General features: G+C 33.1%; 1 protein-coding gene across 1 annotated transcript; it reads left to right on the forward strand.

Moving 5' to 3' along the window:
• The first annotated feature begins 13744 nt into the window (after nucleotides 1-13744).
• LOC114397044 (IAA-amino acid hydrolase ILR1-like 4) lies at nucleotides 13745-23243 on the forward strand. Its single transcript, XM_028359176.1, has 6 exons — nucleotides 13745-13807; nucleotides 20030-20488; nucleotides 21438-21563; nucleotides 21654-21968; nucleotides 22116-22244; nucleotides 22767-23243. Exons 1-6 carry the CDS (start codon nucleotides 13745-13747, stop codon nucleotides 23145-23147), a joined length of 1473 nt encoding a protein of 490 aa, XP_028214977.1. The 3' UTR covers nucleotides 23148-23243.
• The last annotated feature ends 1100 nt before the right edge of the window (nucleotides 23244-24343 follow it).

Raw genomic sequence — 24343 nt, forward strand, 5'->3', positions numbered from 1 at the left:
AATGAGTATAAAAGATTCATACATATACAAAATATCAAAAGAGATACATAAGGATACGAAGATTACATCCAATCCTTCGAAGAAACTAGCCGATCATTACATAAAGCACAAGATCAACAGAAGAAATGATGAAAGATGTGATCCACAGTCACAACTCTACAACGCTCAGGATCCACTTTCTCACTCCTTCTTCCTTGCTGCATGTTCCTTCTCGTTTCTTCTTCTCGTTCTGTCCATTTTTGTCTTCCTTTGGATGTCTTTTTTATTGAAAAAGAGAAGAAGTTGTTAGACCAACTCGCCCAGGCGAGTTGATTGCTTAGTGCTGAAGGTACTCACTCACCCAAGCGAGTTGGTTGCTTAGGCCTGAAGAAACTTAATTAGCCCAGGCAAGCTGGTTGCTAGCCTGGGCAAATGGTTATCTAAAATCTTAGAAAAATGATCATTTTTCCCTTTCTTTTAACTTGGTTTTTGGATCCAACAAATAACCATCAAAACCTATAGAGTCATGGATGAATCTTCCATATTTAAACAAAACCATTAGTAAATGTACAATATATATAAAACAACTAGATTTAAGGGAAGTTTATAAGAAAACTATTACAATCGAAAGATAGGTGCTAACATTTTAATCCCAAAAATAATTGAAATATGACACTTATCATTATTCATGGCTCCTCTTTATAAATCCATCTTTCTACTTTTAGAAAGAATGAAAGCTAAGCAAAACATATCCATTGCCACTGGTCCTTTATGGTTTTTGTAACTTTGGATTACTATGTATTTTCTATTGACCATGTCATTCCTGACTGGTTGAAGATGGATCCTCTTACCGATTTAGAGGCCAAATCTGTACAAACAACAAACTGGGGTAGCATCCTGTCAGCTAGGGACTTGTTTTGTGGAATCAAGCCTACATTCAGGTATAATAAGATTTATGTGGAACCCTATAACCTGCAGTTTGTGGCTCATCAATTTGATCTTACTTAACACCCCCTATGGCCTTCTTAACCATGACTTCACCTACTTCTTGTTTTTCTCTTTCTGTTGAAGAGGTAAAACATATCACTAAACTAACCCAATGGATGCTCAACCTCTTTAAATTTCATCTATGTTTGCCTAACCCCAAAGAAACCACTAGTTTTCTTAATTGGTGGCCTGCCATAAAGGATGCCTTTTTCACGAAAGGTCTTCCATTTTATGTTTTGCAAGCCAATGATCATGTTCAACTAGATCTCATTATTAACACTCCAAGCCAACCCCAACCTTTTTCTCATTCAGCCTTTATTTTGGCTAAGAAGAAGAAGAGCCCATCAATTGGAATCACCATCAATCCTTCACCAACTCCACAGACAGGTACTGCTTTGTATCTTTGTATTTTGATTTCTCTGTTACCTATCTTTATTCAGCTAACACTTTCCTTTTATAGCTAAACATAAAATTAAAATAATTGACTTGGAAAATATAGAGGAAGACACTTTTGTTGGATAAGTGGTCTCAATAACTTAAGACAAGGGGGTGAATTAAGTCATACAATTCCTACTAACAAACTTTTAACCCCCTTCTAAATGATAGGCATAGAATGCAAAAGAAGAAGCAGCAATCAATTTAATAATGTTCTTTAAACATGCAAGACAAAATTGATTGCAATAACATAAATGAGATAACGGAAGAGAGAAATGCAAACTTGATTTATACTGGTTCAGCCACTTCCCGTGCCTACGTCTAGTCCTTAAGCAACCCACTTGAGATTTTCCACTATCTTTGTAAAAATCCTTTTTAAAACTTCTGAACACCCACGGAATCCCTTCCCCTTGTGTTCAGGAAACTCATAATTCAAGAGACAACCAATCTCTTGATTACAATTGACTTTCTAAGAAGAATAGAAAAATTTCTCTCTTTTAGAGTGAATAATACAATTTGAAGTTCCTGGATGAACTCTCAATAGATTTGTAATTGTTTGTCCAAGAGTTTTTGAGAGAGCATTTGACAATGAAGTTCTCTTGGAATTTCTCTCTCTTGCTTTCTGAAATCAGACACACATATATATAGGCCCTTCGTGCCTTTTCTAAATGGTTTGAAGAGATGTGTCTTTTCGAAAAGCTTTTTCTGAATTTTTTCACTGGTAATCGATTAAAGTTTTCTGGTAATCGATTACACAATTATATTTTGAATGGTCATGACTTTTGAATTTGAATTTCAAGAGTTCTATTGCTGGTAATCGATTACAAACATCTGGTAATCGATTACATGTTCAAAATTCAAATTCAAAACCCTTTTTAATAGCTATTTTTCAAAATTGTCTTCTGGTAATCGATTACACTGCCTGGTAATCGATTACCAAAGCCTTGGATGTCTTGGAAACACTTTGTTTTAAGGCAAGACTTGATCTTGAGTTAATCTTGCAGCAAGACTTTGTTTGTTGAAGCAACCTTGTATTAATCTTGAAGCAATGCTTATCCTTTGAAGCAACCTTATTTGATTCTTCTTTGGCATCATCAAAATCATGTATCCATACATTCACAACTTCCCTAGAGTTCCCTTTGACATTCAAGAGGACTACTAGGTCTGTTGCTGCTTAGAAATCGGTTGTTCGTAATCCTCCTTCGGCTTGTGAATGTATGAATACATGATTTTGATGATGCCAAAGAATAATCAAACAAGGTTGCTTTCAAGATTACTTCAACAAACATTCAAAGATTAAGCATTGCTTCAAGATTAATACAAGGTTGCTTCAACAAACAAGCATTGCTTTAAGATTAATTCAAGATCAAGCTTTTACCTCAAAACAAAGTGTTTCCAAGAGATCAAGACTTTGGTAATCGATTACTAGGCAGTGTAATCAATTATCAGAAGACAAATTAATTCAAGATCAAGCTTTTTCCTCAAAACAAAGTATTTCCAAGACATCCAAGGCTCTGGTAATCGATTACCAGGCAGTGTAATCGATTACCAGAAGACAATTTTGAAAAATAAGCTTTTAGAAGGGTTTTGAAATTTGAATTTAAAAGCTATAATCGATTACCATTGATGTGTAATCGATTACCAACAATAGAACTCTTGAAATTCAATTTGAAAAGTCATGACCCTTCAAAATATAACTCTGTAATCGATTACCAGAAACCTATAATCGATTACCAGTGGAGAATTTCAGAAAAAGCTTTTTGAAAAGACAGATCTCTTCAAACCATTTTGAAAAGGCACAAAGGGCCTATATATATGTGTGTCTGACTTCGACAAGCAAGAGAGAGATATTCTAAGAGAACTTAATTTCCAAATGCTCTCTTGACAAATCTTGGACAAACACTTGCAAATCTATTGAGAATTCATCGACGAACTTCAAATTGTATTATCATCTCTAAAAGAGAAAAATTCCTCTAGGAACTTCAATTTGTATTATCCACTCTAAAGGAGAGAAATATTTTTGTTCATCTCAAAAAGTCAGTTGTAATCAAGAGACTGGTTGTCTCTTGGATTGTGAGAAATGTAATCAAGAGATAGGTTGTCTCTTGGAGAATCTTTGAACACAAGGGTGAGGGATCCCAAGGTGTGTTCAAAGTATGTAAAGGATTTACAGAGATAGTGAAAAATCTCAAGTGGGTTGCTTGAGGACTTGACATAGGCACATGAAGTGGCTGAACCAATATAAATCGAGTTTGCATTTCTCTCTTCCCTTATCTCATTTATGTTATTGCAATCAATTTTTTCTTGCATGTTTAAAGAACATTATTAAATTGATGACTGCTTCTTTTTCTATATTTTGAGCCTATCATTTAGAAGGGGATTAAAAGTTTGATAGTGGGAAATTTTGAAACTTAATTCACCCAACCTCTTATGCTATTGAGGCCACTTGTCCAACAAGTGGTATCAAAGCAGGATTCTTGTCTAAAGTTTAAAAACTTCAAGAATAATTATGGCCTCATGTAACTTTCCATTTCCTGAGGGAAATTATATTAATAGGCCTCTTATTTTCAATGGCGAGGGTTATCACTATTGGAAAACCCGAATACAGATCTTTATAGAAGCCATTGACTTAAATATATGGGAAGCCATTGAAATTGGTCCCTTCATTCCTACAATGGTAGTGAGAAATGCAATTATAGAAAAACCTAGAGAAGAATGAGATGATGATGAAAGAAGAAGGGTTCAATACAATTTAAAGGCCAAAAATATAATCACTTCTGCATTAGGCATGGATGAATATTTTAGAGTCTCAAATTGTAAAAATGCAAAAGAAATGTGGGATACATTACAAGTAACCTGTGAAGGCATAACTGATGTCAAGAGATCAAGAATAAACACTTTCACATGAATATGAACTGTTTAGAATGAATCAATATGAAACCATACAAGATGTGCAAAAGAGATTTACTCATATAGATAATCATCTTGCATCATTGGGAAAAATATTTCCTAATGAAGATCTCGTTAACAAAGTGCTGAGATGTTTAAGCAGGCAATGACAACCAAAAGTAACAGCAATTGCAGAATCAAGAGATCTTACTAACATGTATCTTGCAACTCTTTTTGGAAAGATATAGGAACATGAAATGGAACTTATGAGACTCCATCAACATGAAGAGAATGACAAAAAGAATAAAGGAATTGCACTCAGAGCCTCATCATCTTCTATTCAAGAAGAAAGTGACAAAGAGGACTTGAATGAAATAGAAGAAGATGATGAGTTCAGATTTTTTGTGAAGAGATTCAATAAGTTTTTGAGAGAGAAAAGAAATCAAAGGAAATCAAACATCAATCCAAAGAAGAAAGGAGAAGATTCCTCCTTAGCCCCAAAATGCTATGAATGCGATCAACCTGGGCACATGAGATTCGAATGTCCTGTCTTTAAAAGAAGAATGGAAAAATCCGACAAGAGGAATTTCAAAGAAAAGAAAGAAAAGAAAGTATACATCACTTGTGAAGATAATGACATGGATTCTTCAAGTGATTCAGAAAATGAAATCATAAATCTAGGTCTCATGACGAAAGACTATGAAAGCGGAGAAGAGGTAATGTCTTCTAACAATGACTTATCTATTTCTTTTAATGAACTTCAAGATGCATTCATTGACTTTCATAAAGAATCTATCAAACTTGCCAAATTAGTTTTATATTCTAAGAAAACCATTTCAAGTTTAGAAAAGGAAATTTTGAAGTTAAATGTAGAGTTAGAAAATCTTAAATCTGAAGTTAAAACATTAAAATCAATAGATAAAGACCAATCATCTACAAAATGCTTACAACAAGAAAACATTAAAGCATCTCATTCATGTGAATGTTGTGATAAATTCAAAGAAGAAATTGAAGATTTAAAAATTGCTATTGCCAAATTTACTCTTGTTAAAAATAATTTAGATATTATATTTGGCAAAAGATGTATGAAAAGTTCTTTGCCTTCACTCAAAAGATAAGTTCTACCTTGTTAACATGCTTTTACTGTGGTAGGAAAGATCATAGTGCATCAACATGTTATATTAGAAAGAATGGTAGTAGCATTTGAAAAATGGTATGGGTTCCAAAAGGATCCTTACTAAAAACTAACATACAAGGACCCAAGAAAATTTGGGTACCAAAATCAAAATATGATTATATGAATGATGGACTCCTTGAAGCAAAGTTGGCACATTGATAACGGTTGCTCCAAACACATGGCAAGAGATGCATCAAAGTTTATTCATATTTCTCCCAAAGATAGTGAATATGTGATCTATGGAGACAACAAACAAAGGTAAAATTGTTGGAGTTGAAAAAATAGGTACGAATCCCTCTACCTCCACAGAAAATGTTTTACTTATTGATGGTCTTAAGTATAATTTATTAAGTATTTATCAATTATGTGAAAAAGGCCTTTTAGTATCATTTCATTCTCATATATTCCAACAAGTGGTAACATTTTCTTTTAAGCCATGAAATGATACTTGAACAATATGACATTCTCTACTCTTTTAATTCATTATAAATTGCGGAATGTTTTTCTCCTCTCTGCTCATGATTTGTTTTTGATGTTGACAAAGCGGAGAGATAAACAAAAGATAAGATAGTAAGGGTTTATGAGATATTTTTTTTACATGAAATATATGCAATCTTCAACTGTTTTATATAAGCAATCATTGCAAAATCAAGGGGGAGTAAACTATACAGATAAATATTTTTTTTTACTCCTAACCTACAGATGGTTGCCATCATCAAAAAAGGGAAGAATGTGAATCATGCAATTTTTTATGATGTCAAAAAGAATTTGCTTGATAATAATTGTCATCATCAAAAAGGGAGAGAATGTGAATCATGCAGGTTTTGATGATGTCGAAAAAAAATTCACTTGATAATAATTGTCATCATAAAAAAGGGGAGAATGTGAATGTATGAATACATGATTTTGATGATGCCAAAGAATAATCAAACAAGGTTGCTTTAAAGATTACTTCAACAAACATTCAAAGGTTAAGCATTGCTTTAAGATTAATTTAAGATCAAGCTTTTACCTCAAAACAAAGTGTTTCCAAGAGATCAAGGCTCTGGTAATCGATTACCAGGTAGTGTAATCGATTACCAGAAGACACATTAATTCAAGATCAAGCTTTTTCCTCAAAACAAAGTATTTCCAAGACATCCAAGGCTCTGGTAATCGATTACCAGGCAGTGTAATCGATTACCAAAAGACAATTTTGAAAAATCATCTTTTAGAAGGGTCTTGAAATTTGAATTTAAAAACGGTAATCGATTACCATTGATGTGTAATCGATTACTAGCAACGGAACTCTTGAAATTCAATTTGAAAAGTCATAACCCTTCAAAATAGAACTGTGTAATCGATTACCAGAAACCTGTAATCGATTACCCGTGGAGAATTTCATAAAAAGCTTTTTGAAAAGACAGATCTCTTCAAACCATTTTGAAAAGGCACGAAGGGCCTATATATATGTGTGTCTGACTTCGACAAGCAAGAGAAAGACATTCTAAGAGAACTTAATTGCCAAATGCTCTCTTGACAAATCTTGGGCAAACACTTGCAAATCTATTGAGAATTCATCGATGAACTTCAAATTGTATTATCATCTCTAAAGGTGAGAAGTTTCTTTAGGAACTTCAATTTGTATCATCCACTCTAAAGGAGAGAAATCTTTATGTTCATCTCATAAAGTTAGTTGTAATCAAGAGACTGGTTGTCTCTTGGATTGTGAGAATTGTAATCAAGAGACGGGTTGTCTCTTGGAGAATCTTTGAACACAAGGGTGAGGGATCCCAAGGTGTGTTCAAAGTCTGTAAAGGATTTACAGAGATAGTGGAAAATCTCAAGTGGATTGCTTGAGGACTGGACGTAGGCACACGAAGTGGCCAAACTAGTATAAATCGAGTTTGCATTTCTCTCTTCCCTTATCTTATTTATGTTATTGCAATCAATTTTGTCTTGCATGTTTAAAGAACATTGTTAAATTCATTGATGCTTCTTCTTCTACATTCTGAGCCTATAATTTAGAAGGGGGTTAAAAGTTTGTTAGTGGGAAATTTTGAAACTTAATTCACCCCTTTCTTAAGTTATTGAGACCACTTGTCCAACACAGCTCAAGTTTTAATATCCATTCCTCATATTGTCCTACTTCTTCATCAACAATCTTTGTTTCTTATTCTGAATTGTTTGTAAAAATTGGTTGCTACTCTCAGCCAAAGCGAAAAAAGATTGAAGGTTGGATCCACTTCTACACCTTTTATTTTATTTTACTATGGCCTCCCTTGACCCACTTTTACCCTTTACTTCTTTTACCTTTTAATTTCAGGAATCTACTTCTATTGAAGATCCATCCAATGTGCCCTTTAAGTCATTTGCCATGCCTCCTGCTCCAATTATTGCTCAATCATCAGCTTACACACACCCTGTCTTGCCAAACATTACTGAAGAGGCTTTTGTCAAATACTTCTAGTTTCCTACTTCTTTTGCTCCAGTAATATCATATGGATCTCCTATTGATGACCATTTCTCTCATATAGAATAATTTCTGTTAGAAGACATTCCTTCTGATCCATTCATTTGACTATCCTTTGCCAAATTGGCCAAAGCACCTATCGTTTTACAGGCTAGTAATCAATTGCTTAAACATATCAACATGGCTATTGGCAATTTGATCTTTAATCATAATATGCTCCAACATCAACATCACTTTACTGCAGCTGATCTAGAGCAGTTAAGATAGTTGCAAGCTCAAAAATCCACTTATATTGCCAACTCCCAAGTTGCCGAAGCGGAATGAAAAGTTGATTTAGTTAAGCAAGAGCGTCTTAACAAAAGGATTGCTGATCTAACAGCTGAGTTAGGGCGGATCAAGAAAGAGCTAGCTGAATTAAACCCCAAGATCACTCTTCTCAATACCAAACTCAAGGGTAATTTGGACCAGTGCATTCCGCTATATGCTTTGGCTAACTCCCTAGATCCCAGCATTACGCACTTGCTGCATCAACAAGAAAGATTGGAGAAAGATTTGAGCACAAGTGAGATAGGCATTGTTGAAGGCAGAAAAATCTGTGATGACTTGCGACAAAAATTTGAGCAAGCCAAACAAACTTTATTTGCAACACTTCCAATTCCATCCACATCGGCTCCTCCATCTGTGTCCATTCCTCCAGTTGGAATTATGGATCACATAGTCAAAATTGTTCTCGAAGTGTCTAATGCTCATGTTGCCGCTATTGCTCAAAATGCTATTATTGTTGCCCCAACCATTGATGTTGGACTTGTAGATCAAGATGAAGGAGATGGAGGCAATCTTAACACTTCTTCAACTGAGTCGAATAACATGATAACTGATTCGATTGCCAACCCTTGACTTTCCTTTTGAACTTATGTATTTTTTGCTTTGAATAAGTCTGATTTCAAACACCCTTTGCGATTAGCTAAGTAACTGGCTTGTGGTTACTATTGACAATTTGTTTTTTTTTCCTTTCTCCTTCTTCCCATATGTAAGGGTAAAGTTGTTTTAAGTATTTATCATTTATACTTTGTTCTAAATTTTTTCCATTCGAATTAACTAGCCAATACGCTCCATTATGTAAAATCTAACTAATTATGAATGATCCTTCCCAGTTTGAGGACCACTTGCCAAGTTCTAAATCTTTTGCCCCCAGAAGTAAGATTGAATATCCAAATGATGTCTTCTTCGCTAAACTTCCTCAACTTAGTGTGCTTATTGTATGCCCTTTCTACTTTTCTCTTGTTAAGTTGGATTTGTTCAATTGCCACAAGCCGATCTTTGTTTTGCTCATCTAATTCATCCAGCATGGCTTGTTGATATTCATCCAGACTTAGCATTGTTTTTTTTCTATCCTTAGTGATTGCACATTAGTTTATAAAGGCAGGACTACATCATATCCATAAGTCAACCGAAATGGGGTAAAATCAGTTGCTTTGGTTGGAGTATTTCAGCAAGACATAGTTCTTTTTGCAATGTTTCATGCCATCTTTTTGGATTTTCTTCTAGGTTCTTCTTGACAATGTCAATCAAGATCTTGTTAGTGGTTTTAGTTTGTCCATTTGCTTGGGCATAATATGGTGTTGAACTTATCAGCTTGATGTTGAATTGTCATATGAATGAGCTTACTTTGTCTCTAGTAAACATAGTTCCTTGGTCAATGGTGATTAATTGAGGCCAAAACTGTAAATCATATTGTGTTTGTGAACCTAATCACAATTTTTGAGTTACACTAACCAATGGTTCAGCTTCGACCCATTTCATAAAATAGTCAATAGGTACCAGAATAAAATTGTCTTTTAGATGAGGCTGATATATTTTGCTGACAACATCCATAGCCCATCCTCTGAATGGCGAAGGCTTAACCACTGCATGCATGTTTTCTATTGGAGTCTTTTGTAAAGGACCAAACCTTGGCATAACGATAACAATCGACCATAATCATTGATCAATAGTATCCATGCCTAATTATCAAATGGGTATGTTCTGTGAGCACCACAGAGTCCTTCATGTATCTCTCTCATAAACCGCATTGATTTCACTTGATTCATGCATTTAAGCAGGATCCTATTGAAACTCCTTCTATATGACTCATCTTCTATCATATTATACTTCATAGCCTTCTACTTGAATTTGAACTCGACTTTACTGGATGGATTTGCAAATAATCCATCATTTCCTGTTGCCATGGGTCTACTGATCCAATTTTCATTATGCAGTATTCATTTATGGTTGACTCCAAGAGCCTCATCTTTCAACCTCTTGTATCCAAAAGCATATTAGGCTAGCTGATTACCCTCATTATTTTCTCCTTTGAATACATTTTCTATTGTTACATCAACAAAATGATTAATTAGTTTCCTAGTTGAATTATAGAACTCTGTTAAGGTGATAATATTGCATTTATATTGTCCCTTCATATGTCAAATAACCAATTAGGAGTCTCCATAAATCCATGCACATTTTACTTCTGTAATAATATTTGTCCACCCCATATTAGTGCTTTATACTATACTTGATTGTTAGAATATTCAAGATCAATCAACCTAGAATATTTCCATACTCTTCATGTTGGGCTAATGATAGTCACCCCAATTAATACCCTTTCTTGTGCATGTGAGCCATCAAAATTCAAAATCTAAGGTTGTAGGTTAACATAGTTGTTGGCCAATTTGAATACATCATTTATGGGTATACATGGATGTTGGGTGACAAAGTTAGCTAATACTTGTCCTTTCATAGCCCGTAATGGTACATATGTCAAGGTGTAAGCATTTAACTTTATTGCCCATTTCACCAAACACCTTTATAATACTAGCCAATTTAATAAATTTCTAACAATATCAAATTTGCACAAAACTAATATTTCATTTGGCAACAAATAACATTCTAGTTTCTACAAGCATAAAATAGTGACACCATGTTTGGCTGCAACATCTAATATGTCAGCTATGGGCATAACATACTCATCTTTAGGGATTTCAATATGGAAATCCCTAAAGTCAATACATAATCATACTTGCCCATTTTTTCTTTATAACTGGGACAATATTTGATAGCCACTTTGTATATTCAGTTGTTCTGATAAAGCCAGCTCCCAACATTTTCTCAATCTCTCCCTTAATCTATTGCAAAAGTTGTGGATTAGACTTCCTTGGAGGTTGCCAATGTGGTTTAGCTCCTTCTTTGATTGGTTTCAAGTGCTTGATCATTTTGAGTGTTGGATAGTCAAAAGTAATGGTGATTTTCTTATTAGCCTCTGCTTCTCCAATGGTGGCCCATTCGATTTCCTCTGAACAGCCATCTCCATCTAAGCTTTCATTTTGACTTGAACTAGCCCATAACTCACTATGTATCAAGCTTATAGCATCAATCTCGGTACCTAACAAGTCATTATCATTCAACCATGACTCTAGCAATGAATCTTCTAATTTCTTCAAGTCTTATTCTGTTGGCTCTTCTAAAGCCACACTTTCTTCTCCTTATCTTTTGAAGCCTGGCTAATTTTCTTGTATCCCTTCTCACCTTGGCTTGCATCCATCATTTCGGCTGGAGTATGATTGGCCAAATCAGCCAAAGTAACTGATTTTCCTATTGTGGCTGGTGGATACTTACCGAAAGTCTAGTCCAATGTATGAGCTACTTGACCCACTAAGGTCTCTCCTTGCACCCTAGCTTTCAAATTTGCAATCATGGCTACGTCTGCTTCATTTTGTTTACGGCTTTGGCCTTTTACAACCTACTCTTCTAAGTACAAGTTAATACTCTAGGTTGCGAGTTTACTTTATTTCGTATTTCTTATGTTTTAAGCACCATTAACCTATCTCTGCTTTTGTAGATGACTTAATCATCCTAGATGGACTCCTTTCCTCATTGTCAACAATCATTCGCAAAGTTTTCAACCTATTCTTAGCATTGAATTCAACCACCTTCCTTCTACTTTGTGGGATTGGGTTATCATCAATCTCTGGCACTTAAGCCACTTCTATTTCACCATGGATTTGTTGTTTCGATTTCTTAAACTTTAGAGTCTTTTCCTATCTCTTCATAGCTTGTCGTATATCAACTAGCTAAGGACCAATAATTAGATATGTTAATCCACTAGAGGTGCCCTCTATTTGAGGTTCCAACTGATCAATCACACTTTGACGAATTTGGTGAGGTACCCAAATACCCCTTGTGGACAATGGCGACTACAACCTTTCAAATACTAAGGTTCTTTTAATATACTCTTTACTCTCCTATTCCCTTTCTGCTTTCGGCTGCCAAACCTATTTTATCTTCTTTCTTTTGGTGGTAGGTTGCTAATAAGACACAATATTGATATCTAGTTTCGAAAAATGATCTGTATCTACTACCATTTTCGGTTACACCCTTATCGGCTAGCTTAAAGCGACCTTCTTTTAAAGCTCTATGTATTACTCGCCGAAATACAATACACTTAGTTGTAAAATGATTGTATGAATTATGTCACTTGCAATATTTCTTTCTCTTTAACTCTTCAGGAGATATGATCTTGTGTTCCTCTTTCAGCCAAATTTGCTAGTCCTTTATCATACTCAAATTTTCCATCCCCAACAATACCTGTATTCTTCCCTTGCTTCAAAGCTGAACACAAATAAGGTTTTCCTATTAATATCTTAGTAACCATACTCTCAACTTCCTCGTCAAAGGCCTCCCCATTTTCTTGATCAACATTAACTAATGAAATCAAATGGGATCCTCACACTTTGTTAGCTTTCCTCAATTATTTTGCATGTATGAACTATTCTATGCGATTCACTTTAGAAGCTAATTGGCTAAGGTCACCATATTCTTGAGCTACCAATTTCTTCCTCAGCTAAGCATGCATACTCCCAGTTGGTATAACTGCACATTCTACTTTTGGCAATTATATTGAGCAATGACTTCTAGCCTTTCTAAACCTTTCTATAAACTATTGCTAATTTATCAATCATTTGTCTCATGTTCATCAAATTAGTTGTAGTTACTTTAGGCCGAGGCTTACAAAATCAATCATGGAAGCATGTCTCCATGTTTGCCTAGTTTGCCTCTAAATTTGGTGGTAAATTTGAGTGACAAGTGAAAGCTACCTTTGTTAGAGAGAGAGAAAAAGGTGGTAGCCTATGAAACTCATTCTAACTAGCTTAACCACTTTGAGTAGTAAATTGGCCGATATGCTCGACAGTTGATTTACTGTCTTCACCATAAAAATGGAGAAATATGGCATTTTGTACCCTTTCAGCCAATGCATCATACGACCTACCCACTTTGGATATGACTTCTTATGCATGGGCCTCTCCATTAGTTTCAATTGAATGTCGAAATTCTTCCTCAGGCTTCGGCTAGAGTTTTGGATCAATTAGAGGTGTTATGGTGGTCCTTAGTGGCTAAAAACTAATATGATCCTAACCAACACCATTGTTGACATATGAGGGTTCTCCATTGTTAACTTCCACGTTTAGGGCCTAATTTCCCCTCCCCCCTAGAAAGGGGTATAAATGGAGTTGCATTCAGCAAACCAATGTGGCCAATAACATTTTGAGGCCTTTTGGCTAAACCTATCTTTGCAGGAAAAACTTGGTTAGCATAACCATTTGCGCCTACTTGACCCCCAAGGGTAGTGGCTTGTTGATCAATATCACGAGTAGTAGTCTTACCAGAACACAAATGCATAGATTGGTAAAACTTTGTTTGTGACTCGTTTTGTTTGATCAATTCACTCGCACATTGTCCATTGGACATGCCAATTTTGTTGTTGTGAGAAATCTTAATGGTTAGCTAAAATGGATTATGCTATAACTGCTTCAATGCGATTCCAAAATTTGAATGATGAATCAAGTGATTTGGTTGTGAAGAGGAAAAATCTGCCTCTTGACCTTTTGTGAGCTCTGAAGTTACTAAAGAAAACACTTGATTTGGGGTGACGCTTAACAGAACTATGGCCAAATTTAAAGTAAAGGTTGAATTTAAAGGAAAACAATAAAATTGGCAAAGAAAGATTGGAATATAATTGCATTGATTTGTTTTTGTCAAAGGTCCTTACAAGCATTTCTAAAACAACTATTTATATTGCAAAATCTAAAATACTGAATCTAAACCACATTTGTATATGATTCCTTCACTCTCAACTGATTTCAGCTAGTTTACTCATGTTTTGGCTAAGTAGCAGCGAGGCACACTTCCCTCATTCTGATTTTTTAAGAACCACTTCCTAGATCCTAGGATATTCATGTTCTCAAATGATTTTACCCACAAGGTCGTGATTTTAGCTTCACTTTCAAACTCTGATGCGCTTATCTTCTTAGTTCCCTTTGAATTTTCAAAAATTTGGTCGAATCATCTCCTATAATGGTCATATGTGATCACTTTATCCAAAATCACAATAACCTCTTTCGACTTAGTTTTCATCTTGATTCGTTTGACTAATTAAAAATATTTTGACTAGTAATAGTTTCATAATAGATTTTGAGGTTTAGAGATTATAGGAGGATGGAGGATATATAAGTGCTCATTTTTTTTTCTTTACTTGATTCTGGAAATTTAAAACTATTGCAAAATCATAATTAAAAATTAGATTACAAAACTAATTCTTGACTGTCAAAATTTGTCATCAATTACGAATTCAAAACTGCTAATATTTTTTGCCACATATGCAATGTCTCTAATAACGTTTACAAAGAGGGATAAAAAAATAATATCTTTTGAATTGTGAGGAGTAAAAAACATAATTTTCAATTTAGGAGGGAGAAGGGGAGAATGACCCAAATTTAAAGAATCAAGAGCATACGTGTAAAAAATACTACTAAACCTAAATTTTTCATATTTTAATGGCTCCTATCATTACACGTTAACTATTTATTATCTCATAAATACATTTTATATTCACTTTCATATATATATATAAACATTATTTATCAATAATACAGAGCTATTTACTGGCTCCCAGTGGCATGTTAAGTGCATGGTGCTTAATTAAGCAGCTGCTGTTTAACAAGTCCCAAAGTTTTTTTGCTGCAACCCAGAGTTCTGTTGGAAACTGTTTTTCTTAATATAAAAAATAGGGAGACAGCTAGACAAAAATCTCCCGTTATCAGATGAACTTTTTTTTTTTTTTAACTTTTTTTATTTTAAGAATATACGGATGAGCTTATTATATCATATTATATGTATACTTTCATTTTCATCTCTTTCTGTTGTGATGGGGCAGCACCATCAAGAATAGTCTACTTAGGCAGCAGAATATATCTAATTTTACATGAGAAATTAAGAAAAAAGTGTTTATTTTCCGTGCCAAGCACATGCATAGACAGCATGGTTGGGTCCCGGGAAGTTTCTCATCGCTATATATATCCACAAGAAAACTAAAAAGCGAAGATACACTACAGATACCCGAAGAGTATACATAACAAAATTCATCGAGTTAACACTAACACATTTCTTTGATGTTAAACAACAACACATTTCTGGACCTCATAAAAAGAAAGAGAAAAAAATAAAAACACTCACGTATGATTTGTTTAATCGTGGGATCTGTGAAAGTCTGTTTCGGCGCTTAGAAAATAAAAACACTCATCCGTAAATCATAACACTAGTTTCTGTCTTCTTATGTGAATACGACTCTTCCAATAAAAACGACACGTGAGTTATTTGGGTACAATGACATATATACCTATCACAAATATAGAGTAATGACGATTTTTTAATGAAAATAATTACTCTTATATTACAAAGAAAACAATAGGATTTACCTTAATTTATTCTCACACACACAAGAGAGAAAAGGAGCGATCAAGATTACATCAATATAACTTTCACAACTATTACATCATTTTATAACTTTCAATTATAATGTTTTCTTAAAGTTTACAGTTGAATTAAAAGTTCATTTCACATATATCACGTTTGTAAAATTTCATATTAATTCTAAATCATTTGTTACCTCGTTCATATATATTAAAACTAATCTAATATATACATTTCAAAATATATTAAAACATATATTATTTGATTATCTTTTTGTTATTGTTCAATTTCAAAAAAATTTGACATAGACAATCTTAGTAATATGTAAACATAATTCAACGATTGGATCAATAAAAATCACATTATATATCAAATTATAAAAATAGTGTAAAACTTGTCAAAGTATAATTTTATCTCTCTTCATATATATATATATATATATATAGACACACACTTACTCCAAGAAAGAATTACTTTTCATCATCACAATTCATTTTCTTAAAATCTAATGATTGTAATGAGTAGTTAATCTTAATCATTAAATTTAAAAAAAAATCAACAGTTATAATGAAGAATAGCTCTTGTAAAATTATTCTTGGAGTAATTTAATCTCTCCCCTTCTCTCCAATACAGATTATAAGTATATGACTTATTTTTAATTTTATGAGAATCCAAACATTTTATAAATTAGTATCATCCACATGCTAATTGACAAAGAATGTTATCAACAATAAAATTATTTTTGTATATTTCGATTAAAAAGATTACCATAATTTTGTTTAACCTTGACATATGTAATTTTAAAAATGCAACTTGCTATCAAGAATCATGTAAGCGCATGTCGAACCATACAAATATTTTAGCTATTTAGGTATCTTACAACAAGAGTAAGCCACAAAGAATTGAAGGGAGCCGCATAAGTCGAAGCATATCTTTTGGTACAAAAGTGAAGCATGTGGTTTAAGTTAGAGCATACAAGATAAATGGCATCACACATGATCCACGAGTTTTATTTGTTTTTGGAAAGTTCAGACATTAAGTTTATTTTAAGCTATTTTTTATTTTGATAAAAACTATTAAGTAAAGAATATTTATTTTTTAGAGAAATAAAAAAGTTATAAATAAAAAAAAATTACTCTCTTTTCTCTCCTTTTTAAAACGTAACTCCCAATAGCACCTTAAAATTTCAGTTGCCCTTTCTTTTGGCGTGGTTAAAATGTTTTTTTTTTTTTTTTGCATGGTTGCTAGCTTTTATATAGAAAATTGTTTGTTTGAGTTATTAGAGACCCTTTCTTTTGTGAAGATTAGAGACCCTTAACTCAATGTAGTAGTAGTTCTTTGCCTTTTGTTTTTTGTCGAGTCATCTATATTGCTTCAACTGAGCAACATTCTCAAATTTTGACTCACGAACTTTTTCGACCATTAATTTCTCTTCCTTTCGTATTTATATATTTTCCATAATGCTGACGAAAATGACACATCTTTTAATAAAATTTTTTTTAATTTTATTTATTTATTAAAATTTATTAAAAACTATATAAAAAATCTATTAAGTAAAAAATGTGACTCAATTTTTCTTTAAAAAAATTTCATTAAAAAATATGTTATTTAAGATTTTTCTAATGCTCAGTGGCAAGAGCGGGAATATACGTATATGACAGCTTCACCAGGACCGTTCTTTACCTTTATCATCTGCCTTTATACTATCATACTTTAGTAGTCCAATTCGAACTTTTTGGCAAAAGACAAAACAATTTGCACAAAATTTTGAGATTAGGTATTTTCGTACAAGAATTTTGGATAATATGCTATGATTATTATACAAAAATGTTTTATTTTTAATAAAAAAAATTAAATTTTTGTCAAAAACTGAAAATATTGAATAAAAGTTTTATAAAATTTTGTAAAAAAATGGTAAACACAATTTTTTTACACTAATATTATGTAAAATTCTAACATAATAAGATCCATCCCCGTTACATTAATTCATAATTTTATATTATTAGTTATTATTATTCACTAATATGTTAATATATTATTAATTAAAATAATAGACTTTTAATTGCCATGGCCAACTTCTTCAATTATTTAAAATACATAGTTGCAAAATGGAGTGAAAACATTTGTGTAATAGAAAGAACAAAATTAAATCCATATACAAAATTCTATTATAAAATTAAATACAATAAGTAACATTATTATAATACGTACACAGATTAAAACCCTAAACTCATTCTGGTGCAGTGAAAAGGCATAGGAAGACCCATTAGGTAACGACTCGATTGAAGTTTTATTTATTTTATTTTTTCTTTTGGTTTTGTTATATTTTTATTTCCTTTGAAAGCAAGGTTTATTTTGTCTCTCCATACGAGTAATTTTTTTCCCTTGAACTCTTCTATAACATCATAAATTCACATAAATTTATGAAAAAACAATGTAATATGTAAGATGGTGGTATTTGTGTAATATTTAGGAGTGTTAATTAGTCCGATCAATTTGATCTAATAGGAACATTAAACCCTTTCTGCTAACTGGTTAGCATTTTTTCTTTCTTTCTTTTATTACATTTTTATGAGTAGAAATCTTCCACTTGGAGATTTAAAATAACATAATTGGGGAACAAAAGAGAGAAGATTGAGCTAACTTCAAGAAAGAATTTGGTGTTGCAATTATATTAAAAAAATAAACAAAAATAAAAAGAATGAACAATATTTCTCACATTTGGCCCATCTAACTAGGGATGACAAAATGTATCTAAACCTATTGAGTATTTGTAAAAATATTCAAAATTACATTGGATGAATGATTTTCTTTGATATTGGGGTTGAGTACGTGATGAGTATATACTCCTAAATTTATACATGGGTATGGGTCGGGTATGGATATTGTAGTACCCAACCTGCTCTGCCTCACACATATCATGTGTGTGTATATATATATATATATATATATATATATAACTTTTAGTAGAATTTTTCTTCTGTTAACAAATTTTTGTATAAATTAAATTTTATTAATCTAATCGTTGAATTCAAATATCTTATTTAATATTTTTAAGATCCATTGATTTTATTGATAATTAATCTTCATTAATAAATCTGGCCAGTAACTTTTAGTGAAATTTCTCCTTTGAATCGCATTTTTTCATCTATAAGATTGGAATTCAAGTCCTTGCTTAAAAAATGAGTTTTTTTATTCATCTCTCTAGGGGTATTTACGGGTCGGGTCGGGTTTGACTAAACTTATCACCCAACCCATGTATAATTTTATGGAATGGGTTGGATTAGGTTTATGGATTGGGTTGGATTGGGTTTATGCAATTTTTTTATAAACCCAACTCAAATCAATTCTATCATAATGAGATGAGTTGGATTGGGTTAATCGTGTCTAAATATTTTTAAAATACTTTTTATTTTATAAAAAAAATTTAGAACAATAATTTTTTTTTTACTTGAAGTTGTGTAAGTATATAATGACTAAATACACTAAAAAACAATAAAATTATGATAATATTTAACTAATAAAATTAATGACTTCAATGCTAATATTATATTTTTATTTTAGATAAAATAAAGTATTGAATTAACATAGAAATACATAAACAAAATGAAGACAAATAAAAATAACTTAAAAAATAAAAAATCATGAATGATTTTTAATAAACTATATATAAGCTAAAAATTAATGTGTTTTGCATTAAATAATTAATTTATATATAATAATAAATTTAATTATATGATATATATTAGATCCGATTAAAAAAATTATAATTCATTATCGAATCCATTTGTAATCCAGTCTTAATTAGATTCAATCGAATTTGATTCAAACAATTAAAAAATTAAATCCAATATCAGTTTAAATCGAATTAAATCACGGATAAATCCGTATGAATTAAACATTTAAACCCAATTAATGTACCCTTGTACTCCATTACTCCAATAACCAATAGACGTACTCAAGAGTACACTTATAATAATTGAACATAATTGATACCACTATAATTATTTTAATTAAGATAAATTTTAATTTAGTCCACGTGAATTCCAACCAATCCATTTCTTAATTTCTAACCTCAATTTTGAATGAAATCACTAAACTAGTACTAGTTGAAAACAAACTAAATTTATCCTTTCCCAACTTAGGAAAAGAAAAAAAAAGTTTGGCATCACACATACAGTTCGGTAAGGACACGAAATCACTAACACAAATCCGATAACCTTTTACCAGAAGAATAAAGCAGTAGTATTGATGTGCCAACCAATACTGAGAAGCATGGTCGGATTTTTCTCTAACGTGGCACATAATAAAATCTACTAGTCTAGTCAAGGATCAAGCATTTTTTCATATATAATAACAAAAACATTTTTTCATTTTTCACCTTCATTCATATCTACCACTTGGCCAACATGGACCATCATCTAAGACTTATTCTCCTACTCTTCCTGTTCCTACCCACCACCTGCTTCTCTTTCTCATTTCAAACTCCTTCAAGCAATAATGAATTCTCGAATCAAAGTTCTTCTCTGAAGCAGCAGATTCTGGAGCTAGCTAATAGTCCCAGAACGGTGAAATGGATGAAGAGAATAAGGAGGGAAATCCATGAGCACCCAGAACTTGCATATGAAGAGTTCAGAACAAGTGCTATCATAAGGCGTGAGCTTGACCTGTTGGGTGTTGGTTACAAGTGGCCTGTGGCTGGGACTGGTGTGGTGGCAAAAATTGGTTCTGGGTCTCCTCCTTTTGTTGCTCTTAGAGCAGACATGGATGCTTTGCCAATTCAGGTTTGTCACAATTTTAAAAACCAAACACAGTCTTATGTTATGTTACTTTTTTATGTGAAGGTCTATTTTGTTCTTTGTTTCAAGCTTGTCTCCGTTGATGCTACATGGACACATGTGTTGGACATCATTAGTATGTCTGCATGGTCCTGTTAGTGGGTATGAAGTTCTGGCTGGTTTTAGTTTTACCGATTGGTTTTGTAATTATTTTTTTGTTAGAATTGGAAAGGATCCTAAAAAACTAGTTATTTCTTCTGGGTGGAGATAAATTGTAAAAGAAAGGGAAAAGAAGTTACTTTGATGTTCAATTGTGTTTATGATCCTCTTGACTTGGGTATTGGTGTGCGTTTGAATCGGAGAAGTACATGCAGCGGGTTATTTTACTGTTCCAAAATAAAACAGGAAACAGAATGGCTCATGAATTAATTTTTGAAGAGGTTGTTGGTCATGTAATTGAGAATCGTTTTGAGAAGTGGAAAAAGAAAAATGTGGCAAGATTATTATTATTGAAGTCTGCTAAGTAAAACCTGGAGTACTGTTTTTGTATTGGAAAGTTGTAGCCATAATTTTAATTTAAGATCTGTACTGAAATCCTCACCTTATTCCATCAATGTTCTGAAGGGTGAAATCAGTTAATTTCCTTTCACAACTTCTAAAGAAATTTTATTATTATTATTATTATTATTAAGTAGCACCCTCTTACTCCTCCTACACTACTCTAGCTTTGCTCAGATTTCTAATCTCTTGTTTATTTATATTGCAAGCGACCCATTTGAGATTAAATGAGATAAAAGAATTTGATCATTTGATGTTAGTATATCCCATTGCAATACTTTCTACATTTTTACTAAGCTTAGAATGGGGGCATAACATTCTTTACCAATGCTCTAATCTCCTAGGACAATTTTGGCAAGTAATTGATGGTTAGATTGACATATATGCCTGCCAACAGGAAATGGTTGATTGGGATCATAAGAGCAAAGTAGATGGAAAAATGCATGCTTGCGCACACGATGCACATGTTGCCATGCTACTTGGGGCTGCAAAGATACTGCAAGAAATGCAAGACATGTTACAGGTAAAGTGGAATTGGAAAATTAACATTAAGAATTTAGGATATATCATATGTCTTTCTTCCTTTAAAAACTTTTTCCTTCCCATTTTGCAGACTACTGTTGTTCTAATATTCCAACCAGCTGAGGAAAGAGGCACAGGTGCAAAAGACATGATCCAAGAACAGGTGCTTCAAGATGTTGGGGCTATTCTTGGATTGCACTTAGGAGCAGCGTATCCCACAGGTGTCGTTGCATCACGGCCAGGAGAATTTTTAGCCGGGTGTGGAAGCTTCAAAGCAAAGATCAATGGAAAAGGGGGGTTAGCAGGAGTTCCCCATCATTGTTTTGATCCAGTTTTGGCTGCTTCAACGTCAGTGATCAGCTTGCAAAACATTGTTTCAAGGGAGGCTGATCCTTTAGATTCTCAGGTGGAGTCAAATTCTCAAATTCAATAGTATAAAAAAACATTGCAAGATGAAACTTTTGGCGCATTAATTAGTATGTATGAGTATGCCTGATTCTCTTTGTGGTTTGTTAGTTCTACAAATCTTTACACAAAGATCTTAATTTGGCAGGTGCTTTCTGTGGCCATGATCCATGCAGGGTCTGCTCATGACATAATCCCTGATTCAGCTACATTTGGAGGTACTTATAGAGCATTCAGCAAAAAGAGCTTCTATGGACTGAGGAAAAGAATAGAAGAGGTAAATGTCTTGTCTGGTTACGACCACTCCATATTGTTTTATTGAGCTGTTGAATTGAATATGTACCCATTAAGTGGGTGTGTTTAGATTCACATTGAGTTACCAAAAGCATGTTAAGTTACTGGTTAACATGAATTTAGATGAAAATTCACAATTTCACATGATTGATTTCATGTTGAGAAATTAATTTTGAAGTGAAACAAGTTTTGGTGGATTTTATGTAGGATCCAAAATTTTTTATTGAGTTTTCTTACTAACTTGCTTCTAGAATAAAACAACATCCAAACATAAATCACATCACTTGAAATTCAATTTTGTTCATAATTAATTTTGCAAATGCTCCCCCAAATGCACACTAAATCTTAAAGGGGCCACCTATGCACTTTACTTTCTTCCTGAGCTTTGCTGATAAAAGGAAAAACGTAACTTTCTTCCTAAGCTTGCCCTGTAGATATGAGCTCACACTATAGAAAGAGATTGCTCAAAGTGGATTTGCATTTGTTTGTAACTTCTTTTGAGCAGGTTATTAAAGGGCAGGCTGAAGTACATAGGTGCTCTGGAGAGGTTGAGTTCTTTGGCAATGAACATCCCACAATCCCTCCAACCACAAATGATGTGAGAATATACCAACTAGCACGGCTAGTGTCTAGCAAGATTGTTGGAGAAGATAACATAGAATTAGCACCCCTCTTCACAGGGAGTGAAGATTTTGCATTTTACTTGGAAAAGGTACCCGGGTCATTCGTTCTAGTGGGTACAAGAAATGAGAAGAGTGGATCCATACATCCTGCTCATAGTCCTTACTTTTTCATTGATGAAGATGTGCTTCCCATCGGGGCTGCAATACATGCAGCATTTGCTCTTTCATTCAATTCATATTCAACAAATTCATTCCTTTTGTAATACATATCTACCACTTGTAATTCAACAAATTCTTTGGCTTAAGATGTTAGGAATTTTATAATTCATAATTAATTAATTAATGCGGGTTATATATTATATTATAATATTTATATTTTTTTATTGACTCGATATAAGTGATATAATTTGGTGAGCCTATTAGATTATTATCAGAAAATTGATATGGGCTTAATGAGCGAAAACCAATTTGGTCCAATAGGGGATAATGAAGATCCTAATAGGTTTAAAACTTGAGGTACGGTTATGGTCTCGAATACACCAAATCAAAAAATAGTTTCTCCCGTCTCCATTTGAAGAGAAAAAGAAAGTTCCATAAAGAATAAGGAGATTTGGTTGAAGAAGATCTTTAAATCAATTGTTTGTGATTGTTCTCCAGATTCTGCTACGTTTGTTTAATCAATCATTATGGATCAATGTATTCATAAAACTCTTCTTGATAATTTAATATAATGTGTTCTTGGTGGTTATTGATATTTTATATGGATCCCCTAAAATTCCAACGACTGGTATCAGAGCCACTATTACTGTTAGATTATTGGGATTTAAAGTTGTTTGATTCTTATTATACCTTAATTGCTTTGTGTCATACTCTAATTTCGTCCGGGGACCTTCATTTGCTAACATTTTGATTCTTGCTAGCCGAATTGAGCTGCTTAACCCCAGTTGTCGCACAATCCGTAAGGTTTTTTGACGTTTCGAAAAAGAATGCGGAAAATACTCAAAAGAGAGGGCAAAAGGATCATTTTTACACTTTTTCAGACCCCTGACTCGCCTGGGCCACCAAAATAACTTCATTGTGAAGTAACCAGCTTCGCCCAGGTGAGCAAGGTTGCTTCAGAATGAAGTAACAACTTGCCTGGGCGAGCTACCTTCACCCTAAATGTCTTGTTTTGCTATAAATAGGCGTGAAGGGAGACTGAGAAAGAGGTTCTAAGATCCAGAGGTCTAGAATTGAGGAGAAAGAAGAGAAAAGAAGAGAAAAAGAAGCTAAAATGTCGCTGAATCGCGACTGTAATCGATTTCTACATCATTCTTCGGTTGTTCTTCGTTCTTCGTCCGGTTAGTTTTTTATTTTTAAGTTTTGAATTCACTCTATGGACCCTTAGGGGCCCTCTTATTGTTTTATGCATCTTCATCTCCTTCTCCTATCATCGGTAATCGTTTTTCTTTAGTAAAGT

The sequence above is a fragment of the Glycine soja genome, chromosome 18 (genome assembly GCF_004193775.1).
Source record: "Glycine soja cultivar W05 chromosome 18, ASM419377v2, whole genome shotgun sequence".
Lineage (NCBI taxonomy): Eukaryota > Viridiplantae > Streptophyta > Magnoliopsida > Fabales > Fabaceae > Glycine > Glycine soja.

What these genes read in the sequence shown, in the direction of transcription:
- LOC114397044 (XM_028359176.1), top strand. Translation starts at nt 13,745, where the DNA reads ATGGATTATGCTATAACTGCTTCAATGCGATTCCAAAATTTGAATGAT. An exon ending in CTGATCCTTTAGATTCTCAG is followed by an intron (nt 21,969 to 22,115) that starts GTGGAGTCAAAT and finishes TTAATTTGGCAG; the next exon opens with GTGCTTTCTGTGGCCATGAT. An exon ending in TGAGGAAAAGAATAGAAGAG is followed by an intron (nt 22,245 to 22,766) that starts GTAAATGTCTTG and finishes TCTTTTGAGCAG; the next exon opens with GTTATTAAAGGGCAGGCTGA.